The sequence below is a fragment of the Macaca thibetana genome, chromosome 3, assembly GCF_024542745.1.
Source record: "Macaca thibetana thibetana isolate TM-01 chromosome 3, ASM2454274v1, whole genome shotgun sequence".
Classification (NCBI taxonomy): Eukaryota; Metazoa; Chordata; class Mammalia; order Primates; family Cercopithecidae; genus Macaca; species Macaca thibetana.
The window spans coordinates 48,159,514-48,184,959 of record NC_065580.1 but is presented as its reverse complement, the minus strand read 5'-3'; the positions used below and the strand labels follow the sequence as shown (position 1 = coordinate 48,184,959).

Here is a 25,446-nt window from a genome sequence, read left to right as displayed (position 1 = left end):
TCAGAATCACCTGGAGTGCTTGTCAAACCTAGATTTCTGGACCCCATCCCCAAAGTTTCCAATTCAAAGTGGAGGGAGTGAGAATCAATAATTTATTAAACACATTTCTAACAAGTTCCCTGCTGACTCTGATGCTTCTGATCACACTTAGAGAAACAATCTATTACAACAATGCCACGCTTCATGTGGTAGTTACGTTGCCTATGGAATGTACATAGGCATATATATGGTCTTCTACATAAAGTATTTCTAGATATCATCAATTTAAAATATGGAGACAAACATATTGTAAAATTTACAGTAAACTCCCATGTCTCTATATGTGTAAAACCCAATAGATTAATATTAACTCACTAATAACTACAAAACCAATAGGTAAATGTATCAAAGTTATGCCAGATGTTTCCATTTCTAGAGTTCTATTTCATGGATCTAAAACCATCAAAAGTAAGATCATATGACTTAAAAAATTATTTTACTTTTGCAATAATCTATGAGAATGAATAGAACTAAAAGGCAAATCACAAACTGAAGATATATTTGATCTAAATATGACAAGGCATTAGCATATTAAAACTGTTAAGAAAACATTTAATACCAGTTTTTAAAACGGACAATTGTGGAATAGATTTTACAAAAGGAAACAAAAGGATGATAAATGCATAAAATATTCATTCTTATTAGCAATGAAAATAATACAAATTAAAACAACAAGAATTTCTTTCACCTTTCATATTAGCAAAGATTAAAATGATTTGAATACTCATTAGTAGCTTACTCTACAGTGAAATTTTCACACATTGCTGGGGAAGTTTCATTATCATAACCTCCTTGATTTCCTTCCACTTTATTGCTAAGGATGTTGTAGGTTTTAATAAAAAATAAGCATTATTTTTTTGAAAGTCATGTGAGAATACTGGGGCTCAGGAACATTATAAAGCTAGGAGTTATTTCAATTTCCCTCATGCAGTAAACATTCTCTTGATTTTAATGATACCTGTATTAGATTTAGAATTCAGGCTTCATTTACATAATCCTCCAAAGACGGCCCCAGAAATCCATTAAAGGTCACCTTACTTTCCCATACATAAACCAAATTCTAATCTGTTCATTCGTCTCCTCAAAAGCATATTCCAGGCTTTTGTAAAGCTTACAGCTTATTATACTTTCATCTCAAATAGAAAATCTTTCCATTTTGGGTTTCCATCCTACTAAACTCCATTCCAGTATGTATTACTTGCTCCTCTTCATGTTACAGTAAAAGATTAAATAGTCGTTTACTTTTTGATGTATGTAAAATTGAAATCTAGGCTCCAGAAAAATTCTTTGGAAGTATCAGTACACCTAGAGCGGAAGCAGCGTGGGATGCAGCAGTTTTCACTGTCTGCTCCTGGCTGCATATTAAAATCAGGTATCGCATAGTGGTCAGGGCATGTAATTTATTTGTGTAATAAACAAAGTAGAAAATCTCTTTGATTCCCAGGTGTCCAGTTGCAGAGCTCAAAGTTGATGACTTGCTGCTCTCCATACCCCAAATACACTGGTTTCACTGCACAATTTACTCTTCTGAAAGAAAATATCAACAACTGTCAGCCCCAATAAGGAAAAATATGTAATCATTTTCACTCAAATTCTCATTTGAATCCCAACCAGGAGGATGATCAATTTCAAAATCTGATTAGTTCTGCTGAGGAGAACCATTCAGACTCTCATGCAAGATTACTTTGCAGAAGAAAACTAGAGACACTTCTAAAAAAATAGCAATTTACCATTAATATTTCTTTCAATAAACATTTTCCAACTCTATAAAACAGCAGATTTTAGTTTCACATCAACATTTAAATATGGAAATAATTACTGCTTGTTCCTAAGACACTATTACATACCTAGGTATCACTCACAATGTGTTAGATAATATTTGAATATTTTCTATAACAATGAATGAATTGAGGAACTAAATTGCTTTTTTCAAAGTTATTAGCTCCATTTTCTACTATTGGTTTGGTCCAGCACAGTCAGAGTAAGCTAAAATAGCCACCGAAAGATAGAGTTGGGCTGGGCTTAAAAAAGAAGCTATAAATAACATGGAATAGTATTCAGACACAGAATTTTCTCAACTGCCGCTATTCCTTTTGTGTTAAGAAGAAACTGTTTGGGCAATGAAATTTAGTATTCTTTTTTTGCAAGCTTTGTCACTGCTCTCCAGTTAAGGTGCTACACAGTGTTCTTGTAGTATAATAGCTCTTCCCCGTTGTGATATTAATTTTAGGTGCCAATTTAACTGGATTAAAAATTGCTTAGAGAACTGGTAAATGGTTATTTCTGAGTGTGTCTCTGAGGGTGTTTCCAAAAGAGATTGGCTTTGAGTCAGTGAACTAAGTGGGGTGAATCCACCCTCAACATGGGCGGGCATCATCCAATCAGCTTGGATATAACACAAATGCAATCTCCTCTCTCTCCTAGAGCTAGGATATACTCTTCTCCGGTCCTTAAACAACAGAACTCCAGGCTCTTTGGCGTTTGTACCCCACAACTTACACCACTGCTCCCCCGCCCCCACCAGGTTCTCAGGCCTCTGCCCTCGGATTGAGAGTTACACCATTGGCTTCCCTTGTTTTGAGGCATTTGGGCTTAGACTGAGCCATGCTATGGGCACTTCATGGTCTCCAGTTTGCAGGTGGCCTCTTATGGCAGTTCTGTCTCCATGATCACATGAGCCAATTCCCCTAATAAATGCCCTCTCATATATCTATACATCATATATATGTATTAGTTTTGTCTCTCTGAAGAACCCTAATATATCCATCCAACTCAAGACATATATCTTCATTGTCTAGGTGTACCCATGTGCTTTCTAGCAACTCAGGAAAATCTCACTTAAAGTAACAACTCAATATTTTCTCTTTTGTTGCTCTCTGCCTCGACCACTATATAACTAACAAATCCATGGCTTTTCGGCTAATTCTTCTCTTCTATTTAAACTATTGGCCAAGACTAAAAATAAGTTTTGTATTTTCTACTGATTTCCAAGTTAAGGAAATGAAAGTAGATAATATAGCCCACAGGTCAGCAAGCTACAGCCTATGGACCAAATCTAGTCCAACATCTATTTTTGTACATAAAGTTTTATTGGGAATTTATTTATTTTATGTGTTGCCTATGGTTGTTTTCATGCTACAATATCAGAGTTGAATAAATTTCTCAGACAGTATGGCCTGCAAAACTAAGCCTATATACTGTCTGTCTTTTTAAAGAAAAAGTATGTTGATCTCTGCTACACAGACAAGAAAAAAAAAAATTAGAAAAACAGTAAGTGCAATTTCTTGCCAACAGGTCACAATATGCAGGAAGAAGCAGGTTAAAATTAGAAAGATACAGTAGACAGCATTTGAGTACTTCCATGGAAAGTTTTAAAAGTATTTGCACTAGAAGTCCAACACCCACCATTATACAATATACTCATGTAAGAAACAACACATATACCCTATGAATCTAAAATAAAAATTTTAAAATCCCCTGAATAATGAGGGAAAAATGTGTTTTCATATACTTTGGCTTATGTTGCATGTTGCATGAAATCATTGCAAAAACCACTGTCATGAAGCTATTCCACTATGTTCTTTTCCAGACGTTGCACATTTTCAGGTCTTACTTTTTAATCTAAACCACTTTGAGTTGATTTTTTGTGTGGTGTAAGATAAAAGTAAAATTTCATTCTTCTGCATCTGGATATCCAGTTTTTTTCAACATCATTTGTTAAACAGGCTGACTTTCCCCCATTGTGTATTCTTGGCATCCTTGTCAAAGATCAATTGACTGTACATGCATGGGTTTCTGTCAGTGTCTCTATTCTGTTTCATTGGTCTGTAGGTATGTCTCTATGCCAGTACCACATTGTTGTAATTACTGTAGCTCTGTAACATATTTTGAACTCAGAAAACCTGATGCCTCCAATTTTGTTATTCTTTGTCAAGAAGAACAGGATACACTGTTGTTTGGGTTATTCAGGATACACTGTTGGTGAGAATGCAAAGTGGTTCAGCTTCTATGGAAAACAGTATGGAGCGTCCTCAAAAAATTAAAAACAGAACTAACATATATGATCCAGCAATTCTACTTTTGGATATATATCTAAAAAAATTAAAATGAGAATATCAAAGAGATATTAGCCTTCCCATGTTCTTTGCAACATTGCTCACAATAGCCAAGATATAGAATCAACCTACTGACAATGAGGGGTAGAATGATATAGTAATGGTGTGTGACACTTGGAGTAGTATGACAGGAAGTGCAGTCCCAGCTCTGTTCCTTACAAATTTGTTGAGTTCTATGAGTTTGATGCATTTTTAACCATTTCCATAGACAGATGAATGGATATGAAAAATGTGGCATATATATATATATGCACAAAGTTCATGTATATATATGCCAAATATATATATAAATACATATAATTTATAAATATATAAATACATATAATTTAATTTATAAATTTATAAATATATATAAATATATATATTTGAACTTGAAACATTTTTCAAGTATTAAAAGAAGGGAATCCTGCCACATGCAACAACATGAATGAACCTTGAGAGTATTATGCTAAGTGAGTTAAGCCAGTTACAGAGGGACAAACACTACATGATCCCACTTACATGAAGTATCTAAAACACTCAAATTCATAGAAACAGAGAGTAGAAGGGGGTTACCAGGAGCTGGGGGAGGTGGTGATGGGGAGTTGGTAATCAACGAGTATAAAATTAGGTTAAGCAAGATGAATAAGTTCTAGAGATCTCTGTACAACATTGAGCCTATAGTAAACAATACTGTATTGCACATTTAAAAGTCTTTTAAGAGGGTAGATCTCATATAAAGTGTTGACATCACAATAAAATAAAAATTTAAATTAAAAAACTTTTAATTTGTTTGTTTCTTCCAACTTTACAATTTACAAAATACAGAGCTATTCATTAACCTAGGAGAACATTCATATTATTTCAACAATCATAACAAAAATTTGATAATCTAAAATGGGCAAGGCATTCTGTGAAGCTCTGAAGAAGCCAAACAGAAAATGAGTCAATAATAAATTAAATGTCGATCATGTGTTAAAGCTCACAAAGTATTGCTGCATGTATATATGGCGTGTGTGTGTGTGTGTGTGTGTGTGTGTGTGTGTGTGTGTGTATTTATATTTAATCTTAGTTGGTCTTCAAAATAATCCAGAAAATAGATACAAACACATCAAATTCAGAAATCAGTAACTTTGCCAAGGTTACACAGCTTTGTATGGAACAGAGCTGGGACTGAATTTTCTATTTTCTTAATCCAAGTGTAATAACACCATCTACTATATCATGCTACTCTTCATTGTACATAAACACCTAAAAAATCTTTCATACACTTTTTAAATAAAAACGTAAAAGCATCCATAACTAATTAAATCAATAACTTGAACACATCTGTTCCCTACATAAAATTCTTCCTCCCAACATCCTAAAAGAGAAACCCTGGTCAACGTTAAGTTAAACAAGGTTAACTGAAATTGCACAAAAATAGATGAGCTGCTTCTTAATATAAAGTAATTGTTCCGGCTGAAATATTCTAGACTCCTTCTGACATGCTTCTGAAGCTCAGCTGAAAACAGGGGTTATTTTAAAAGACAATTTTTAAGCTTCCTACTGAGATAATTATACTTATATGTCCCTTCCAAATATTTGATAGACTTACATTACCATTGACAGAGAAAACAACATAAATTAATATTTAGTTCAAAAGAAGGTACAAAAGTTACTATTTCTCTACATCTTTACTTGGAGTTCATACCTTTAGAAAGTTATACTACTAAGAAATGTAATTGAGTCAGCAGTAAAGAAGGCTAATTAACCCATTTATGCTAGAGTTTGCGATTTTGAATTTTTGCATGAGTGAAAAATCAGACCTTAGCAATAATCTTCAGTAGTAGAACATAAAAAACTCCCACATGTTTAGCATTCCAGTAATGGAACACTAGGCCTAAGTGGATTAATATACAAACGAACTAACCAGCTTCAAGTGGCATGTGCTTCCTGCTAGGAAACACCAGACTCCAAAGGAGAACTTCATGATGTCCATCTGTATTGGGGGAAAAGCTAAGGCTCATGGTAGAACTAAGGAGTAATGTTCCAAAGCTAGTCCAAGAAGTGGGAAAGAAGTTTTGTGAAAAGTATCACAAGTTACAAACTGATTACCATCTTCAGATGGAGGTGTGGATGAGGATACAGTCAGATCAGATCATCCGGCTAGGCCCTGTGTGAAGAGATTCTTCCTAATGAAGCTAAGCCAATGTGTTTCCCATCTTAAGTATCTCAGTTATTTTAGCCCATGGACTACCTAGAGAGGACATGATGGTTCTAATATTTCATTTTAGGTATAGTGAGTCTAATATAAAAAACATTGAATAATGAGGACATTATTCAATATTCCTTCTCTTTCCCTTACTTTTCTGTACATTTGTCTAGATCAAATATCATTGCTACCCAATAATATAGTCATGATATCCTGGTGTATGCCACTGCTAGGACGATTCCGAGACTTACTAAGTAGGCAATTCTGGAATTGTCATGTCTTCCAATACCTACCTAGCAAAGGTATGCTAGTATAACATGTATGGGGAACTCCCCACAGATACACATCTGATTCCTTAGAGATATATTTCAAGTGCATATTTTTATTTTGGAATATTCAAGATAAAATCTGGTATAAAATAAACATTTTTCTAATCTTTTTTAATACACATTAAGTTCTGGGGTACATGTGCTGAACATGCAGTTTTGTTACATAGGTATACACATACCATGGTGGTTTGCTGCACCCATCAGCCCGTCACCTACATTAGGTATTTCTCCTAGTGCTAGTCCCTCTCCTAGTCCCCCACCCTCCGACAGGCCCCAGTGTGTGATGTTCCCCTCCCCTATATCCACGTGTTCTCATTGTTCAGCTCCCACTTATGAGTGAGAACATGCGGTGTTTGGTTTTCTGTTCTTGTGTTAGTTTGCTGAGAATGATGGTTTCCAGCTTCATCCATGTCCCTGCAAAGGACATGAACTCATCTTTTTTTATGGCTCCATAGTATTCCATGGTGTATATGTGCCACATTTTCTTTAACCACTCTGTCATTGATGGGCATTTGGGTTGGTTCCAAGTCTTTGCTATTGTAAATAGTGTCACAATAAACATACACGTGCATGTGTCTTTATAGTAGAATGATTTATAATCCTTTGGATATATATCCAGTAATGGGATTGCTGCATCAAATGGTATTCTGGTTCCAGATCCTTGAGGAATCGCCACACTGTCTACCATAATGGTTGAACTAATTTACACTCCCATCAACAGTGTAAAAGTGTTCCTATTTCTCCACATCCTCTCCAGCATCTGTTGTTTCCTGACTTTTTAATGACTGCCATTCTAACTGGCGTGAGATGGTATCTCATTGTGATTTTGATTTGCATTTCTCTGATGACTAGTGATGATGAACTTTTTTCATATGTTTGTTGGCTGCATAAATGTCTTCTTTTGAGAAGTGTCTGTTCACATCCTTTGCCCACTTTTTGATGGTGTTGTTTGTCTAATCTTTTTAATATGACATAGATTAGGAGAATACACACCAGACATATGTCTGGGGGTGTGATTAGAGGGAGAGAAATGAGAACCTTTTCTTTTTACATTTTATGCTCCAGTATTATTTGAATTTTCCATACTAAGCACACATTATTTTTGCAACTAAGAAGGAGGCTACAGATCTCCTTCTCATCTCAAACTTCAACCCAAAATTTGTCTCCAACACAGCCGGGCCACTCAGGCCCACCAGATGTTCCTGCTAAGCTCCAGGGGTTTTAGCGCATCTTCATAGTGGCAATTCTCTTGTTATATTCCATTTCTTTTGTTGCCTTTGTTCTCTTTCCACCAGACTATAAACTTTAAAAGGGCAAGAATCTTTGGCTTTTAAAATTTATAATCCCAGAGATAGGAACAGTGTTTAACACACAGGAAATATTCAAGGCATTCAATAAATCATGATTAAATCACAACAACTACTGCTATCTGATATTTACTGAACACATTTAAGAGCCAGGCACTGTGCTAACCAAATTATATCCATTACTTCATATAATTCCCAAGAAAGCACTATGGAGTATACACTATTACAATTTCCATTTTATCAATGAGAAAGATTTCATTTACAGAGTTAAGTAATTTGCCAAAGTGGCAAAGCTGGGATCTGAACCAAGGCAGTTTGAGTTCATAGTTTGTGCTCACGGCTTCTACATCATACCAAGTAAATAACTAGGCACAAATGAATAAATATGCAAGATTTTCATATCTAAAGATGAACTCTATTCACGAGAGATAGGTGGACTAAGGTAGAAAATAAAACCATTTAAGGAAATCACTGACAGGGGTGGGGAGAGTATCACAAAATAGGTGTTACCATTATTGGAAAAAGCAATTCAATCTAAGTGGCCTAATAACCTTCTGCAGCTGTCACACATGAAAGCATATGCCCTATGATGTATTGCCTCCAGAAACCTCCCTATACTGCTAAACTGATTACACAAATAATATGTATTTTTTTAAATCAACATTTTTCACATTTATTAATCTTGATATAAAATCAAAATTCTATACATAAACTTAAATATATGTAAAGAGTCTATATATAAACTTAAGTTGACTATCTCTCTGGTGATTAGAAACAAATACCTATTGCTAAGACATACAGTTTTTATTAACGATTCCATTTTTATTCACTGATACAGCAATAGCATGAAAAATAATCCACCTACAACTTTAGAAAAGAAAGAAATATTTCTATAAAGGTATAGGTTGTCTACCAATCTATGATTCTTCAGTGAGGAAAAATTATAATTCTTTAACAAGAAAAAGGTAAGAATATCCACAATATACTAATAATTTCTAGGGGTAACATCAGAGGGATACTGATGATTTTTCACAAATGCCTCTTATTTGGTGGCAACTAAACCCTTGGACAGAGCCTAAGACATTTAACTGTACTGCTCAATCCCTTGTCTATTAAATGGCAGCATTGGTCAGACCCTAAGCATTAAAGACAGGTATGCAATGCTATTTTGATTTGGGAAAATTCAGTGTTCAAATTAAACCATGCTATAGGGCTTCAAAGATTTCTGAACACCTTGGGCTGAAGCTACCAACAACTAAGAAACAGTGTACAAATATCCTCTGTCCTCAAAAGAACTGCCTACTCGGCTCCCACTTGAGAACTATAAAATCAAACTCTTAGCTTCCATGCTCTAAAACATTTTACTCACCAAATCTTTAACAGGGTCCTGGACATGAGTTTCTTTTCATATCTCCCTCCTTTCAGGACAGAAACCATCTCTAATTATTAATCTACCAAAAATGACATAAATGACTGCATGATCTTCAAGAAGAGAGCCATGCGGATACATTGGCTTCTATTATTCAGAGCTACTGCACCAATCATTAAAAAAAAGAAGTTATTAAACAAGCATCATTTGTAGTTTTACTGGGGTAAACTCAATTTAGTTCTGTTTTTCTTCTTATAAAGATTCATCGTTTGCTAGAACCCAATATGATTCAGCCAGCTATGATAGGCTAATATTGATTTCCACATCTTCAACAGTACATTTAAAATCAACAGGCTTTGAAATGTTTAATTTCTAGTGACAAATGGATTTTTTTGCTAATACCAGAAAGTTGTTTTCAATAAATTAGGGTGTTTTGACATTTTACAATACAGTCTTTAGACTCAAAGACAAATTATCATTTAAATATTTTGCAGTGAGAGAAGACTCATGATTCTCTATCTCAGATTACTCTGCAATATCAATACTAGTTAAAGAAAGCCTTGTGCTGGACTCACCAGCACAAAATGACTGCGTCACGAGCAGGACACACTTCTTGACAACCGCATTGATCCTGCCCTGCCTGATTCCTCCCTGGAGCCGAGAAGTGATTCTGTTTTCTATGAACACTTCTTGGAATTTTCCTAAACAGTCAGGCCCATGAACTAAACAAAATCCAATTATGTGAAGTGATTTATAAAGCAGATTACATTTCTTTAGCAGGGCAACCATTTGTCTCAGTTTGTCTTGGCAGTCCCAGTTTACGTGAAGTCCCTCATGTAATAATGAATTCATCTTTTTTCACTCTCAAAGTGTCCTAGTTTAGATGATAAGTTATATGGTCATCTTCTTCACTAGGGACTAAAAAGAGTCCATTCCCTTACTTCATTGAGGTTGCTAACCACATGAAGCCCGAGATTCCAAAATCTATAAAGTGGTATTTCACCAAGAGAGAAGAAAAATGATGCTGGACTTCATTTCTGACTGGGCAGAGAAGATCCATGAAACAGAAATACAAGTGTCCCAATAAAAACACTGATGCCTTAACAATTTCCATTGTGGCCGCCTCACATTGACTTGCTGGAGTCTAGTGTTTTGCGTTCATTTCATGCTTTTCTAAAACAATGCTTCTATTTGAGTCATAACAAATTAATAAGAAAAAGCAATTAACTAAAAACAGTATTTCGGTGGAACTAATGGGTCTAAGTATTAGTAGAATCAGCTTATTTTTACTGTTGGATGTTATAGATAAGCATACCCATTTGGGTCAACGTTATGAAAATGACTGCATTCCTAGCTAAGAGATCCAGAGAATCAAGCAATTGCCTTGTGATTTTAATCAACGCTGACATCAAGGTAGAAAGTTCACCCTCCCCCTGCCCCCGAATCTCAATTTTTACAACATTTATTTGTAAATTCAGCTGAATTCTCTGAAAAAGTACTTCCAGGCTACTTTTTGCCTTGTCTATATAATCATAATGACTGTGACTATAAATAACATAACTACTTTTATCTGAGTCATTTAAAATAACAAATAAAAGTATCATGCATGTCATAAACAAGGATACAACTCTTTCTACAAGAAGCTAGATATGATTTTCTCAAGAGAAAAACACTTTGACCAATGGTTTGAGTCAGATTATCCCCCTTTAGTCTATTCTCCAAGCAGTAGAAGGAGTGATTCTTTAAAAATGCCAATCAGATCATACTGCTCCATGGCTCACCATCCTTCTAAAATGAATCCAAAGTCCTTTCTAGGACCCACAAGGCTCTGAAAACCTCTCAGATCTAATCTTACTTCAGTTTCCCTCCTTCAGTAAAGTCCCAACCATGCTGGCTTCTTGTACTTCCTTGAACTCACATATCCATCTTAGGTTTGCATTTGTTATTCCTTTGGTTTGAACTCTCCCTTCCTCAGACATTAGTATGACTCTTTCCCTGTCGTCCTTAATTTATGAGTCTCTTCAAACATCTTTTTGTTACGGAAGTTTTCAGTGAACATCTTACAGCCCCAGATCTTTACTATCTCTCTCTAAGCCCTTTTCTACTTTATTTTTCTTCATAGCACGTCTTACCCATGACATTGCATTATGTCTTATATATTTGTTTATTGTCTGCTTCTAACCACTAGAATGTAAGCATCATGAGGGCAGGGACACTGTCTCTTGTGTTCATTTATGTCTTTCCAGTATCTAGACCACGTGCTTATTAAATGAATGGCACTAAGGTCTATGGTCAGTGAACTGATTAAATGAAATTTAAACTGATCACCCAAAAGTAATTTCAAAATTTATGTTAAAATGTTTTACCCTGTAAATCTGAAGTCCAAAATTTCCCCATTGCACATGACCTTTAAACTAATTTTCTCTAAAACAGTTTTTCATGCTGTGTTGATGAGAGTATAAATATACACAAACCGCTTGAGAGGAAAATCTGGCAGCATATACTGGAACTAAAAATAACAACCACAAAAACAACAACAACAACAAACTTGACCCAATATTTCCACTTTTAGGTATCTATTCTACAAAAATAAATACACAAGTGTACAAAGGTATGTATGCAAGGATGTTCATTAAAGCATTTTGAGTTTTATAAGCTTGTGTTATTTCCGTAATTTAAAACAAATCTTTAGAAGAAGTTGATTTTCCCCAGACAGTAATGTCAAAGCAACTCTAGGGAGAGCATATTACAGTTTTATTGAAACGTTTTAAAAGGTAACGCTGAGCAAAGTGACTGCTAATTGTAATGCCCCGTTCTGGGATGTCTCATCTTATCTGTCATACCAACAAGCCCTTACCAACAGGTTCCTTATAAGTACAAGGTGTGCAGCAGATGACTGCTCTACCTAGACACAGCTGACAGGACCAGGGAAGGATGCCTACTCCAAAGGCAGTCGATCAACTGGTTGACCAGCCGTCTGTCAGGTAGACAGGTCCCAGATCTAAATCTCAAAGGGCGACACTCAGACTTCTCTCAGATAATTTAGAGATGAGGCACATCCAAGAAGTCAGCAATTGGTGGTGGAGCAAAAGCCAGCCAAAACACAAATAGGCAAAGGCAATGTGCAAAGGGGGCAAAGGGGGCAAAGGGGGATGAAAGTGACAGAAAATGGAAGTCCTGCAACACTGTCATTCCCATTCTGCAGTAAAGATAGGCTGAGCCTTGGCTCCTACTGCCCTACTTCCCCAGATACCCTTAAGTGCTCTTTAAGCTATATTTCACTACATAGCTACTTTTGCTACCTAAAGGAGTGTAACTACCAGAATATTAAATGGAAGATTCTATTACTCCTTCGATTAATCCTTCAATGGGTCTAACCTCAAATACTACTGAAACCTACAGTAAGTATAAATAAGCCCTAAAAAACAAGACTGTTTCCTTGATCATTTTATGAAATATCAAATTCTTTCCAAGAAAATATTTTAGTTTAGCTCACCAACTGGGTAATCCAGTAATATCCAGAGGAAAGATGAGACTAAAAAATCCACATCACAGACCAGAGCACCTTGCCTGTCACAAGTCAGGGGACCAGTAGACTAATGGTTTTTAGTAGTCAACAGCATATTTTTATAATTTTTTAATATACTCTGGCATTTTAAAAAAATGAGTCACAGAGAAAAGAAGTACGCACATCAGTAAATAATATTCTATTCCCTAAATACCCCTTAGCATTTGACACTGTTAGAAAATCATTATAGGAATATATGTATTCAATTATTAATATAAAATCCAGGAAGCCAAGGATCTTCAGGTGCCAAAGTTTCAAAGGGAAAGAAGTTTTTAATTTTCTTTAAAAACATCAAACACTGAAAAATGATTATTTTTTGAATCAATTATCAAATAGTTTTAGAGCCCACACGGTTGGAAGGTCCTTTATTTATGTTTTTCATTTTTCCATGATAGAGGTGTACCAAAGGGGGACAGAGAGAGCCACATGACCCTGGTGTCAATTCGCAGACTTTGCACGTGGACTGCAGCAGTGGAAAGAGAGGGTGTAGATCTTTCACATTATCCAACTCCTGTTCCCTCGACTCCCAGCCTTGCGTCATTAACCCTTGCTCTGGCTCTGGTTCTGCTGTAAACCCAATATTTACATGTGCTGAGGAAAGCAACTTGTACTTTTTCCTCAGAAAGGTCTGTTGTAGGATTTCTGATTACACAAAGCTTTTTATGTCTGATCAAGCTTTGCAGTTTCACATTGTTGACTGTTCAGCTAGCGACCAATAATGACCCATCTGAGTTAAAAGCTGTGTTGTCTTTGGATTATAATATAAAATGGATCCCTTGGTATTCCTAATCCTGCTAGATTGCTTTATGTAGATGAAATTTTTGCCTGCTTTGGTGCCACATTCTTTTGGGTTTTAAAAATAGCTTTATTAAGATACAATTCATATAACACAGAATTTATCCATTTAAAATGTACAACTCAATGTTTTTAGTATAGTATATTCACAGAGTTGTGTAATCATCACCACAATCTAATTTTAGGACATTTTCATACTCCCCCAAAACAATAAAAACCTTATACTCATTCGCAGTAACTCTCACTCCCCCTCTTCCATGCCTCTGAGAATCGCGAATCTATTTCTGTTTCTAGGAATCTGCCTATTCTGGACCTTTCATATAAATGGAATCATACATGTGTGGTCTTCTGTGACTGGTTTCCTTCACTTAGGATAATGTTTTCAAGGGTTGCTGACATTCTTTGAATGGGATTTGCATCATATCTATACACTGTTTTTCAAATTCTAAAAGTGTATTTTGGGTATTTGTGATGTATATCAAATGGCTTTCTAAATGTACTGCTCTTCCCAGTTTCTGCCACAAAGCAAAAGGCTGGATAGGCTCTTGGGGAAAAAAAAAAAAAAAAAAAGTCACCAACTTCGTCTAGTTTAGAACATACATTCTATAAGAAATGATAACTAAGTTATTTTATACTAATAGACTTAGACCTGACTAAATCATAGCATTATATATCCTCCCCCAAATGCTCACTCCATTAAAATAATCAAAATCAAATAACCTCTTATAACTCAAAATATAAACAACCCAATACAAAATGTGCAAATAATCTGAATAGTTATTTCACCCAAAAAGAGACATGAATGGAAAGTATGCACATGAACAGATACGCAGTATCACTAGCCTTCAGAGAAATGCAATTCAAAATCACAATGAGATTCTATTTCTCACCCACTAGAATGTCTATAATAAAAAATATTCACAATACCAAGTGCTGGCAAGGATGTAAAAAAACTAGATTCCTTATGCATTGCTGGCAGAACATGAAATGATACAGTCACTTTCTAAAATAGTTTGGCAGTTTCTTAAAATGTTAAACATGAACCTACCATAACACTCAGCATCCCACAGATACAGTTGTCCCTCTGTATTTGTGAGAGATTTGTTCCCACAAATATAGATACCAAAATCCCCCCACAGATACCAAAATCCACAGATGCTCAAGTTTCTTACATAAAATGATGTAGTATTTGCATATAACTATGCACAGCTCCCATATCCTTTAAATTATCTGTAGGTTACTTATTCCTAATACAATATAAATACTAATAAATATTTGTTTTACCACATTGTTTAGGGAACAATGATAAGAAAGTCTGTATTTTTTTTTTTTTTCAGCACAGACACAACGATCCTTTGTTTTCTCTCTCTCTCTGGATATTTTCCATCTTCAGTTGGTTGAAACCAGGGATGCAGAACCCATGGATACAGAGGGCCAACTGTATACTCAGTAGAAATGAGAAAATATTTCCACTGAAAGACCCAGATGTTCATACAATACCTATAGAATTACTCATAATATCCCTACACTGGAAACAATCCTAATATGCATCAAGTTGTGAATGGATAAACAAAATGTGGTAAATCTATAAAATAGATTCTACTCAGGAATAAAAATAAACTCTAATAACATGCACAATATAGAGAAACCTAAAAAACATTGTTAGCAACAACAGCAAAAAAACACAGACACCAAAGACTGTATATTGTATAATTCCATTTAAATAAAATTTCTGGAGAAGGCTAAACTCTAGAGATTGAAATCAGACCTGTGGCTGTCTGGGGTTGGGAGTTAAAGCAGGAGTTTAGTGCAAATGGACAAGAGAGAACTTTTGAGGGTAACAGGTAAGAGAAGTGTTCAAAAACTAGATTGTTGTGGGGGTTGCACAATTGTATAAATTTATACTAAAACTCATTGAACTGTATATTTTAAATGGGTGAATTGTATGGTAAATAAATTACACCCCAACAAATTTTTAAAAGAGCTTCATTGATATCATGTAGGCTACTAATGAGCACTCAGTCCTGATGCGGAAATTGTTGCTATGAATTTCTGCATCGATAAGTTCTCAAATTGTTTGGTATCAGGACTCCTTCACATTTTAGAAAATAATTGAGAATCTCAAAAAACTTTTATTTATGTGACTACTATTTACCAGTAATTACCACATTAGAAATTAAAATAGAAAATTGTTTTAAAATTTCATTTATTGATTCAATTTAAAATACCAATAATAAACCCTTACGTTAACAAAAAGAATAGAATTTAAATAAAAATTATAGTTCTTTTCCAAAAGCAAACAATAAATAGTAAAAATAATGATTTTTAAAAATATTTTTGAAAACATTTTTAGTTTCTGGCTTAATAGAAAAAAGCTGAATTCTCATATCTGCTCCTGCATTCAATCAATTCCAATATTATGCATCTGGAAAACTCCACTGTACACTCACAAGAGAATGAGAGTGAAAAAAGGCAAGTAACACCTTAGTATTATTAGGAAAGTAGTTTTAATCTCATAGACCCCCAAAGGGTCTTGGGGATCCCCTGGGATCCTCTGGCCATGCTGTGAGAAGTGCTGGCCTAAAATCTGCTCTAAAACTGATTGAGGTTCATTTTAGTGAGATTAATTAATACATACTATTATTAATACAAATACTTTAGGATCAAGTTTTTCTAAGAAAACAGGGTCAGAAAACTTCCTGAATGTAGTACTCAAAGCATTTTGGTTACCACATTGTATAGGCCTGGCTACAACTTGTTTAAAGAAAACGATCATAATGAGACATATCATGCCACACAGTATTTACTTGCTGAATGTCAACAATTTTTCTTGATTTATCAGCAAGTACAATAAATACAACAATACTAAAGGTTGCTTTAGTACACCTGATTGTTACAATCTTATCATCTAAAGCTTTCATTCTTGTCACTGATTCAGAAGTTTCTGTTTCATATCCTTTTCAGTTTTCTCCCATCTCGATGAGTACAAAAGAGTCCTCTTAGTTTCTGCATTTGCTTCTAAAATAATTAAATGTTCTTGAATTTTTTTAAATGAACCTTAACATCATAATCTTAAAATAGTAATGCTACTTTTAATATCTGATCAATAATGATTTAATGATCATTTTAGAATACACTGTTAATTCAAATTAATATTTATCCTATACTTCACAATTAAAGAATAACAATATGATCAGTAAGTTTATGCATTCCTTACAAGCTGAAAGGTTAATGATGCTCACTAAAGATGTACCAGCTCATTTGGAATGTCTCCAAAACTTTGGTCCTCTTTGACTTGAGATGTATTTCCCAAGTCATGTAGATAACAGAACTCTAGATATTTAAAATTTGAACTCAGAAACAACAGTAAATACTTACCTGACAATATCGCCTTCAAGAGCAATCACTCTCTTAATGATCTTCTGTTCTGGGTTTTTAGGTGACCTAGAACAAGAAGATAACGTTATACAATCAGTTATGTCCATGTTGTTTTAGGAAGATGAAAAGAAATTCTACAACAAAATAGGTTACATTAAAGTCTTTACAGATTCCATTGCACTCCACGACATGACATCAGTCTCACTCGGGTTCCAAGTGATGGGAAGTGACTACTGAAGTAATTCTCATTTTTAATAAACTCTTGGGTGGGCGGGGGGAGCCATGTTGAAACTTTACAAAAATAAAAACTACAGAGGAATAAAAAATTTTCTTATTAAGGAATAAAGTTTATTATTAAATTATTATTGTTGTTAAAGATAGGTTTTGATAGGGTTTGCCTCTGTGTCCCCACCCACGTCTAAGTTTGAATGGTAATCTCCATGTGTAGAGGGAGGGGACCTGGTGGGAAGTGACAGGATTATGGGGTTGGTTTCCCTCAATGGCTTATGAGTGTGGCACTTTCCCTTCGCTTGCTCGCTCTCTCTCCTGCCACCATGAGAAGATGTGCCTCACTTCCCCGTATTCTTCTGCTGTGATTGCAAGTTTTCTGAGGTCTTCGCAGCCATGTGGAAATGAGTCAATTAAACCTCTTTTTTAAAATAAATTATCCAGTCTCAGGTAGTATCTTTATAGCAGTGTGAGAACTACACAAGTACTTAGAGGAAAGAGGATTAGTACATAAGAAAATGCTTACGTATTTCTTTAAAATGATAACATCAGTTTTTTTTAAATTGCATTTAAAATTAAGAAAGGAGTTTTATTTAAATCCCATAAAAACACTGAAGATGTGAGGCATTTTCTTTAAAAAATAAAGAATTAGAGAACTTTTTGAAACTACATTTGGGTTTAGCCATTTGATGATTATAGAATTCAGAGTGCTAAAACAGAGCTACTGACAGTTAAAATAAATGGACAGGTTTTGATATACTTAATACAGACATCATTTATTTCAAGCTACTTGATTATGGTAAATTTTCACTTACAGTAATACTATTTACTCTAAATAAACCTCTGCCTCTCCTGGTATATACACCCTATGCACTTCCTTTCCACACTGTGATAGGATTCATCTATGAGGTCAATAGTTTATGGTAAAACTGATGGTGCATCACTTTTGAGATTATGTTATAAAACAGACTTACAGGCTCTCCCTCTTTCTCTCCTTCTCCCTCTCCCCTCCTTCCTTCCTCTTTCTATTTTTTCCCCTCAAGTCTCTTTCATGGATCACTCTAGAAGTCTGGTCTGTCCTGAGGAGCCTAAGGAGAGACTGATGTGGTGAAGAAGGAAGGTCGGCTAACAGTCACATTAGTGAGCTTCAAAGCAGATACTTCAGTCAAGTCTTCAGAGACTGTGGCTCTGGTCAACAGCTTGACTGCAAATTCGTGAGAGACCCTGAGTCAGAACCACACAGCTAAGGTGCTTCTGGTTTCCTCACCCTCAGAAAATATGTGAGATAACAAACGTTTGTTGTTTTAAGATGCTAGACATTGGGGTAATTAGTCATGCAGCAATGGGTAACTCTATCTTAATATGGTCAATTTCCTGCCAATAACATTTTAAGGCTTTTAACAGACCCAGTTCAAGAAACATCTCATATATCACATAAATGATCATTTAATATGTGTTTCAAAATCACGCATAGATAAAAATATTTTAAATTCAAGTCACATTTTGAATTGAAGTACTTTTTAAAAGGAATGTAAATGCGCAAAAGCTGAAAAGATCAAATATATTCAAACTGTACATTTCATCAAAGGAAATGTGCACTTTCAATAAGATTTATATTTCACAATGTCTTGCAGAGAACATGAAATCATGTAAGCTAGTTGCATTTATGTGTAACAATTAGTTTCACAGTTTTTCACTAACTTAATTTTTTTATTTTAAAATGAAATTTGATCAGAGTTTTGATTGGCCTCGTCCTTTTATTACATCAAGTAAATATTATGTTTCTACAACGTTCATGTCATTAATGTACAGCTGAAGTGAGTGGTATGCGCACATTCAAGCTAATGAAATTAAGGTACTCTCTGCAGGGTTACTCATAGACCTTTTAGAAAAGTGCCCCTCCCATGTCTCCTATTTTAAAAACTAGGAAAGCATAAAATATTATTCAGCCTCAGTGGTCATCAAATAATTGCATATTATAATAATGGGATATTAAAACACTTCCTTACTATGTTGACAAAGACGTACTACTACTAATAAAAATAAATTGTTGTTGGGGGATTAGCGACATTGATATTCTACATATAAAGTATTTGGTCATGTAACATGCCTTTCTATAAGACAATATCAAGATTTTATATTCTTTTAAACATAATAATGATACTTCTAGAAATTTACCCTAATGAGATGATTATGAATGTATGCAAAATTTTGGCTACATGGATAGTTAAAGCATTACTGTCTATTTTAAAAAAGAGAAAAATTCAACAAGAGCAGACAGGTTAAATAAACCATAGTCCACTCACATAATAAAATACTTTGCAGTCATTAAAAATAATGTTAGAGAAGAATATTTAGTGATATGGAACTAACAACAGAATGTATGGATTGAAACTGTATGTTAGAAAATATTTTTTGTGGCATGACTTCACATCTGTAATAGCAGAAAGAGAAATATGCATTCATTTTTACTGGGAACTGATCAAGAAGATTCTAAAACAAAAGGAAAAGGAAAAGTTCTGTGTGGATAAAAGCTTTCATACCCAGATTTTGGGTCCAGATTATTGGGATATCCTTTAGCGGATGACAACTATTTGTGTTACATGACATTACCCAGGAAGAAATACTCCAAGATAGGGTATAAGACCTGAACTAATTATCAAATTTACTGCCTAATATTGAGGTGAGACTAGCATTAATGAAATAATATAAAAAGCAACCCGTATCAGCGTAAAATATATTTTATGCCAACAATGTTTAAGCTTTTGAGATTCTTGAAAGGTATTCTATATTTTAAAATAATCTATATTTTAAGATCATGAGGCAAAATAGAGTATGCAAAGGGAGCTATCTATATCATTAAAGCCTTACAAATTACTACTTCAAATATGTCTATAAATTTTAATGTAATATTAAACTCATGAATCTAATCAAATAATTTCAAAACGAAAAATGCTATTATTAACATTAATTCCATTACTGCTTAAAATCTATATCTATATTTTAATCATTAGGCTGTTGAATGCATTACTTTGATGTAAGTAGAAGTGGTCAGAGAGTTATTACAGATTTACATCATGAAACTTATTAAACTTCTCTTTGTCTTAATTTTCTTGGCCACTTGCCTATCTCCTAGAAAATGTGAAGAATAACAAGTGAAGGATTATGCTTTACTTGAGGAATACAATGTATGCTCCCCAATAAATGCTAAAATTTACATTTAAATTTGTAAGTTTAGTGTTTTCATAATAAGCAATGTTTTACCATATTTATTTCTGGGATGTGGATTTTAAACATTCTGTTTTATGCTTATGATTTCATTGGGAAAGATTTCTCCAGAGACTTGGACGAGGAGCCTAAAATTGTTTCTTTACTGCATGAGTCTTAGCAGCTCTGTGTGGTATGGCAGAGAATGTCTCTAACTAGAACGGTTGCAGGTCAAGGAGTGGGGTCTAATGTAGATATAATAGAATTTCCAGTCTCTCTCACTAATTTTGTGTTCTTTTATGTTCCCAAAATATTATAATTTTCACCCTGTTGAGAGCACTTGAAAGCTACTTTGGCATACTCAGGAGACCCCTCGTGTATTGTGGGGATGGAGAGATTAGCATATGTCCCACCTTCTCTTTTCCTGACCACCCCCGCCCTGATCCTGGTGTCACACAGATACCTTAACCCTGGGTCTAAGCATTCTCTTTTCCCATTTATGATAAAAATTGTAAAACCTCCCTCTGTGACTTGGGTAGATTTTTATATTCATACGGTTCAGAATTGGCCCAGATTATCACAGAATTAGAAGTAACCTTAGCCACAATCTAATGCAATCACTGACCCCTTAAAAATACCACCAGGTACTGGACACTATTTGCATTGCATATATCCCAGTGAGGTCTAAATCTAATGCTTTATTATTGAGGTGAAAGGAAAAACTAATATTCTAGGAATGCCTCCTATTACAAGAGGATGTTTTTCACTATCCCTAAAGGATAAAGCATGCATTAAGCCACATAACTTTACATCATTATAATTTTAAAAATGTATGTTTTTCTATTCTTTTATCATGAAAATAAGTAGAACGAAAAGTCCACTCAACACAATGATAAAAAGTGTTATCAAATGATAGCTTATCACTTCCTTTCCCTGTTACACTTGAAAAATGTTGCCAGAGTTTAGCATGGTTTTCACAGTGGCTAGAGCTAAAAGGCTTTGCAGTATATCTAGCTCTTCCTCTGCCACTTTTAATCTTTCTCATTCTCTATTACCCAAATTTTCCACTTGGTGACCATGTGATGGTCCTCCTGTGCCCTGCAAATCCATGGACTGGAGAAAAATGGAAACACAGTCTTGCTGTTACTAGTCCTCTCTGCTGTAAGTGAACCGCTCCCTCTAGGCAAGCTATATAACCTGTCTGGGTCTCATTTTCAGGAAGATAAGATTAGATCAGAAATCCTCAACCAGTAGTCAGACCATCATATCTGGCTTATAGAAGTATTTTATTTGATTCATGCATTTAAAAAAAAATCTTGAGCTAGCTAAGCAAATAGGAGACGTCATATAAATTTATTTCTCTTGAAAAAATAGGTAGATCTGGCAACCCAAGTAGCACATTCTTGCATGAGAAAAGTCCACTGGAGGCTGGGTGCGGTGGCACATGCCTGTAATCCCAGCAGTTTGGAAGAATAAGGAGGATGGATGGCTTGAGCCCAGAAGTTTGAGACCAGCCTTGGGCAACATGGTGAAACCCTGTCTCTACAAAAAATACAAAATTACCCAGGCACGCTGACATGTGTCTGTAGTCCCAGTTACTGAGGAGGCTGAGTTAGGTGGATTGTTCGAGTCCAGAGAGTGCAGGCTGCAGTGAGCCATGTTGACGACAGTGCACTCCAGCTTGGGCAACAGAGTGAGACCCCGTCTCAAAAAAAAGTCCATTGGAACTGAGAAGCAGATGATTTGCCAGTCCCGCCAGCTTGTTTCACAAACGTGTAGTACCTGAGGACATGAGTCTAGAAATCTTGAAAAATTTTCCTAGCTAGAGCATCATGTAAATAGTGAGAAAAAACGCATAAAAGCTCTAGCAGGAATTCTAGCATATTGTAGGTACTCAGTAAATTTTAGACATCCCTTCCTATAATAAATTCATAAAGGAGATCAATTAACTGGGTCTAAGACAAGAGTTCCAATCCTTTTTGAAGACTTACATGGATAGACTATTTTTTAAACCCTCTATTAAAACAATTTTCAGGTTCTGTTGCATTGGAGAACAAGAAAAGCATTGTAAAGGTTTGGTCAAATTTTATTACATAATTAGCTGAAGAAACACCAAAACTAAATATAACTGAATCCATATTGAAAAGCACAGGTTTATTTTAAATTAGGTAGGTATTATCTGTAAAATCAAGATAGAAATAATTTTTAGTTTTGGATTCTGTACACTTGCTTCACTATCAGTAGTGTGAACTTTGTACATATTGCCCCATTTTTAATGGTTCATTTTTAAAATTCAATAGTTTCATGAGTTAGTACTCTCAAAATTTTTATGTAGGTCAGTAGTATTTCAGCTACCTTTATCCCCTTGTTGACTTCTCTTTGTATCACGTAAATCTTCCAAAATTAAACAAAAGAAACTATAGACTTTAGTTGTTCTTTGGATTCATTCTTGAAATCCTCTCAAGCACAGAGCTTATAACTTCAGATGTAATTTCAGAGAATGATATATGTATATACAATCCCTAACAATCACTTTTGCCCTGATATCCCAGAGAATGCTCCCAACCAAGAGCCTCATTACTGGCAAAATGACGTACAGATGAGGTGGCAAGAACCCATGTTAATGTTTCGAATTTGTCTTACTTTCTAGAAGGGGAAGGAAAGATCGTGGGAAGGGAACCCTCAGATAGGGGAAGAAGATTTTTATGTGTTTAGAAAACTTTAATGAAAATAGAGTCAAATTTCAAGCTATGCGACCTACACAGTCTCATTTTGTGGGGTGGGGATGGAATAAGAAAGGATGGTTTATCTATATTGGCCAATCTCTCAGAGCATACCCTACCTGACTCAGGCTGCTAGGCAGCAATAGAATCTTTCAGGACATTGGAGAGATTCCAGTTGGGTTTCTAGTGACCTAGGAATGCAGCAGCAGAAACATCACCTTTATGTTTCAGATTTATCTTCTACCAATTCCTTACACAGGAAAATGTATTTTAACAGTACTGATGAAACAAAAAAAGAATGAACTTTAAAGAACTGAATTGTTGTTTATTGATAAAAAGTGTTCTTGGTTAAATGTAAGAATTATTTCACTTTCACCAAATGTGATTAGGATAAATTTAATAAGCAAATAGTGACAACTGGTCTTATTAGTGAATCAGCCTTGATTATGTAAAATCAATTAAATTTGTATTTATGACTCTAACTTCTATAATTGAAAAGAGCTGTGTAATTGAGTATTTTTGATCCTGAAAAACAAATGCCTTCATTTAACTATGAAAAATTTAAGGAATTTGGTATAATCATAACAATAAATTAATTTCCAACAATGTTTGTTAACTAAAGCATTTCAAAACACAGATCGTGCAATCTTCAGGTATTTAATATAATTACAATTTACCTCGCTGTCTAGAATAATTTGTATGTAAATGAATATACACAGCACAGAAACAATATATAGCACATATGTAAAATGTGTGTGTGTGCGCGCCCATGTATTCTACTGTGTAATATGGAGTTATGGCTTTTAAAGGAACTTTTGATCTATAAAGAAACTTCTGGTCATGAAAATTATATTCCGTAATTTGTAAACCTTGATTTTAATATATTGAATATGCTTAAAGTTGACAATATCTGTGGAAATGAAGGACATGAATGCTAACATAAATTTACATACTGACTATTCTTTCAATACAGAGTCCCAAATGCAGACCTTCATACAGAAGCACCACCATTCTGTTCTCAAAGATGGACATGCACTCAGAAACATTCTTCCCCCTTAGTCAAGCTAGGTTTTAACCCCCTATCCAAACTATCTCACTGAGTATGGCTTTGCATGGAATACCCCTTAAGGTCATGGAATCAAACAAAATTAACTGCTCTTCAAAGGAATAAGTCCATCAATCTAGACACATAACCCTGACACTTCAGTTAAGCTAACCAGCTTTAGACGTTCGGTTTCCATCAGGTTGAGAAATAGTACCACACATTTTTGGTAGGTTTGGAGGATATTCATACCACAAAACACCCTGAAAGAGCAAGCTATTTGTATTTTCTACATCAGACCATATCCATTGCCATCAATATGACACAGAGAAGGCAAACCAACTGAATTGCAGAATGAATACTAGTCTACAAGGACTGAGGTTAGGACCTTTAAGTCATTGTCCATGCAAAATATTAGAAGTACCTGTAGCCACCTGGAGAATATTATTGGAAGAATGGCACAAGGGTCAGCTTGTGCCCAACACAGCTTACTCGTCAGTTTCCCATGATGTTGGTGATACTGTAGGGTATGAGATGCCTAGCTTAGGGTAGAAAGCATCTTGGTAAAAGTGAAGAAAGTGAGCACAAGGCTAGTCTTGAGCATTTTACCTAGAGCATTTTATGGTTACCATATGATACTTTTTCAGGGCCAGGAAAGACACAGATGGGAATGGAGACATTTCAGTGGTTGCCAGCACTGGGGATTGTAAGTAAAGGAACCTTTACAGCCGAGATTCAGACAGGCTGACATGCCATCCCGTGGATGCCAGCAAGGAAAGGTGTCCATCAAGGTGCAGGGTCCCTCCCCTGATGCCATCACACTATAAATTTCTGGAGCTTAGATGTTGTTCTGACAAGATGAAGAACTATAAACAGACTTAATTTGTCTCGAATTGCCTCAGAAAGCTCTTACGTTTACCCTGAATTGAAAAGCACTGTTTGCAATAGGACACTTAAGACTTGTTTGCAATAGGACACTTAAAATCAGCAATGGCAAAATAAAGTTATATATTTTTGCATACCTGATTTTTATGGCCTGAAAATTTGTATCCATTCCATTGTCTTTACTCTATTGCATATATCTTTTGATTAATATGCTTTCTAGTGACAATTGAGATATGCATTATTAATGTTTAAACTGTGCTACTGGATTCAAAATTTCCTAGTAAAACT

The 25,446-nt window shown here is 35.0% G+C and overlaps 1 protein-coding gene across 3 annotated transcripts in view; it reads right to left on the bottom strand.

Annotated features, from left to right (window-relative positions):
- The window catches only part of IMMP2L (inner mitochondrial membrane peptidase subunit 2), an 869,510-nt gene that overhangs the window by 267,279 nt on the left and 576,785 nt on the right, over window positions 1-25,446 (bottom strand). For all 3 annotated transcript variants that reach the window (XM_050782656.1, XM_050782657.1, XM_050782658.1), the window contains exon 5: window positions 17,074-17,139. In XM_050782656.1, coding sequence (XP_050638613.1) covers window positions 17,074-17,139 — 66 coding nt within the window. The remainder of the gene's footprint in view (window positions 1-17,073; window positions 17,140-25,446) is intronic.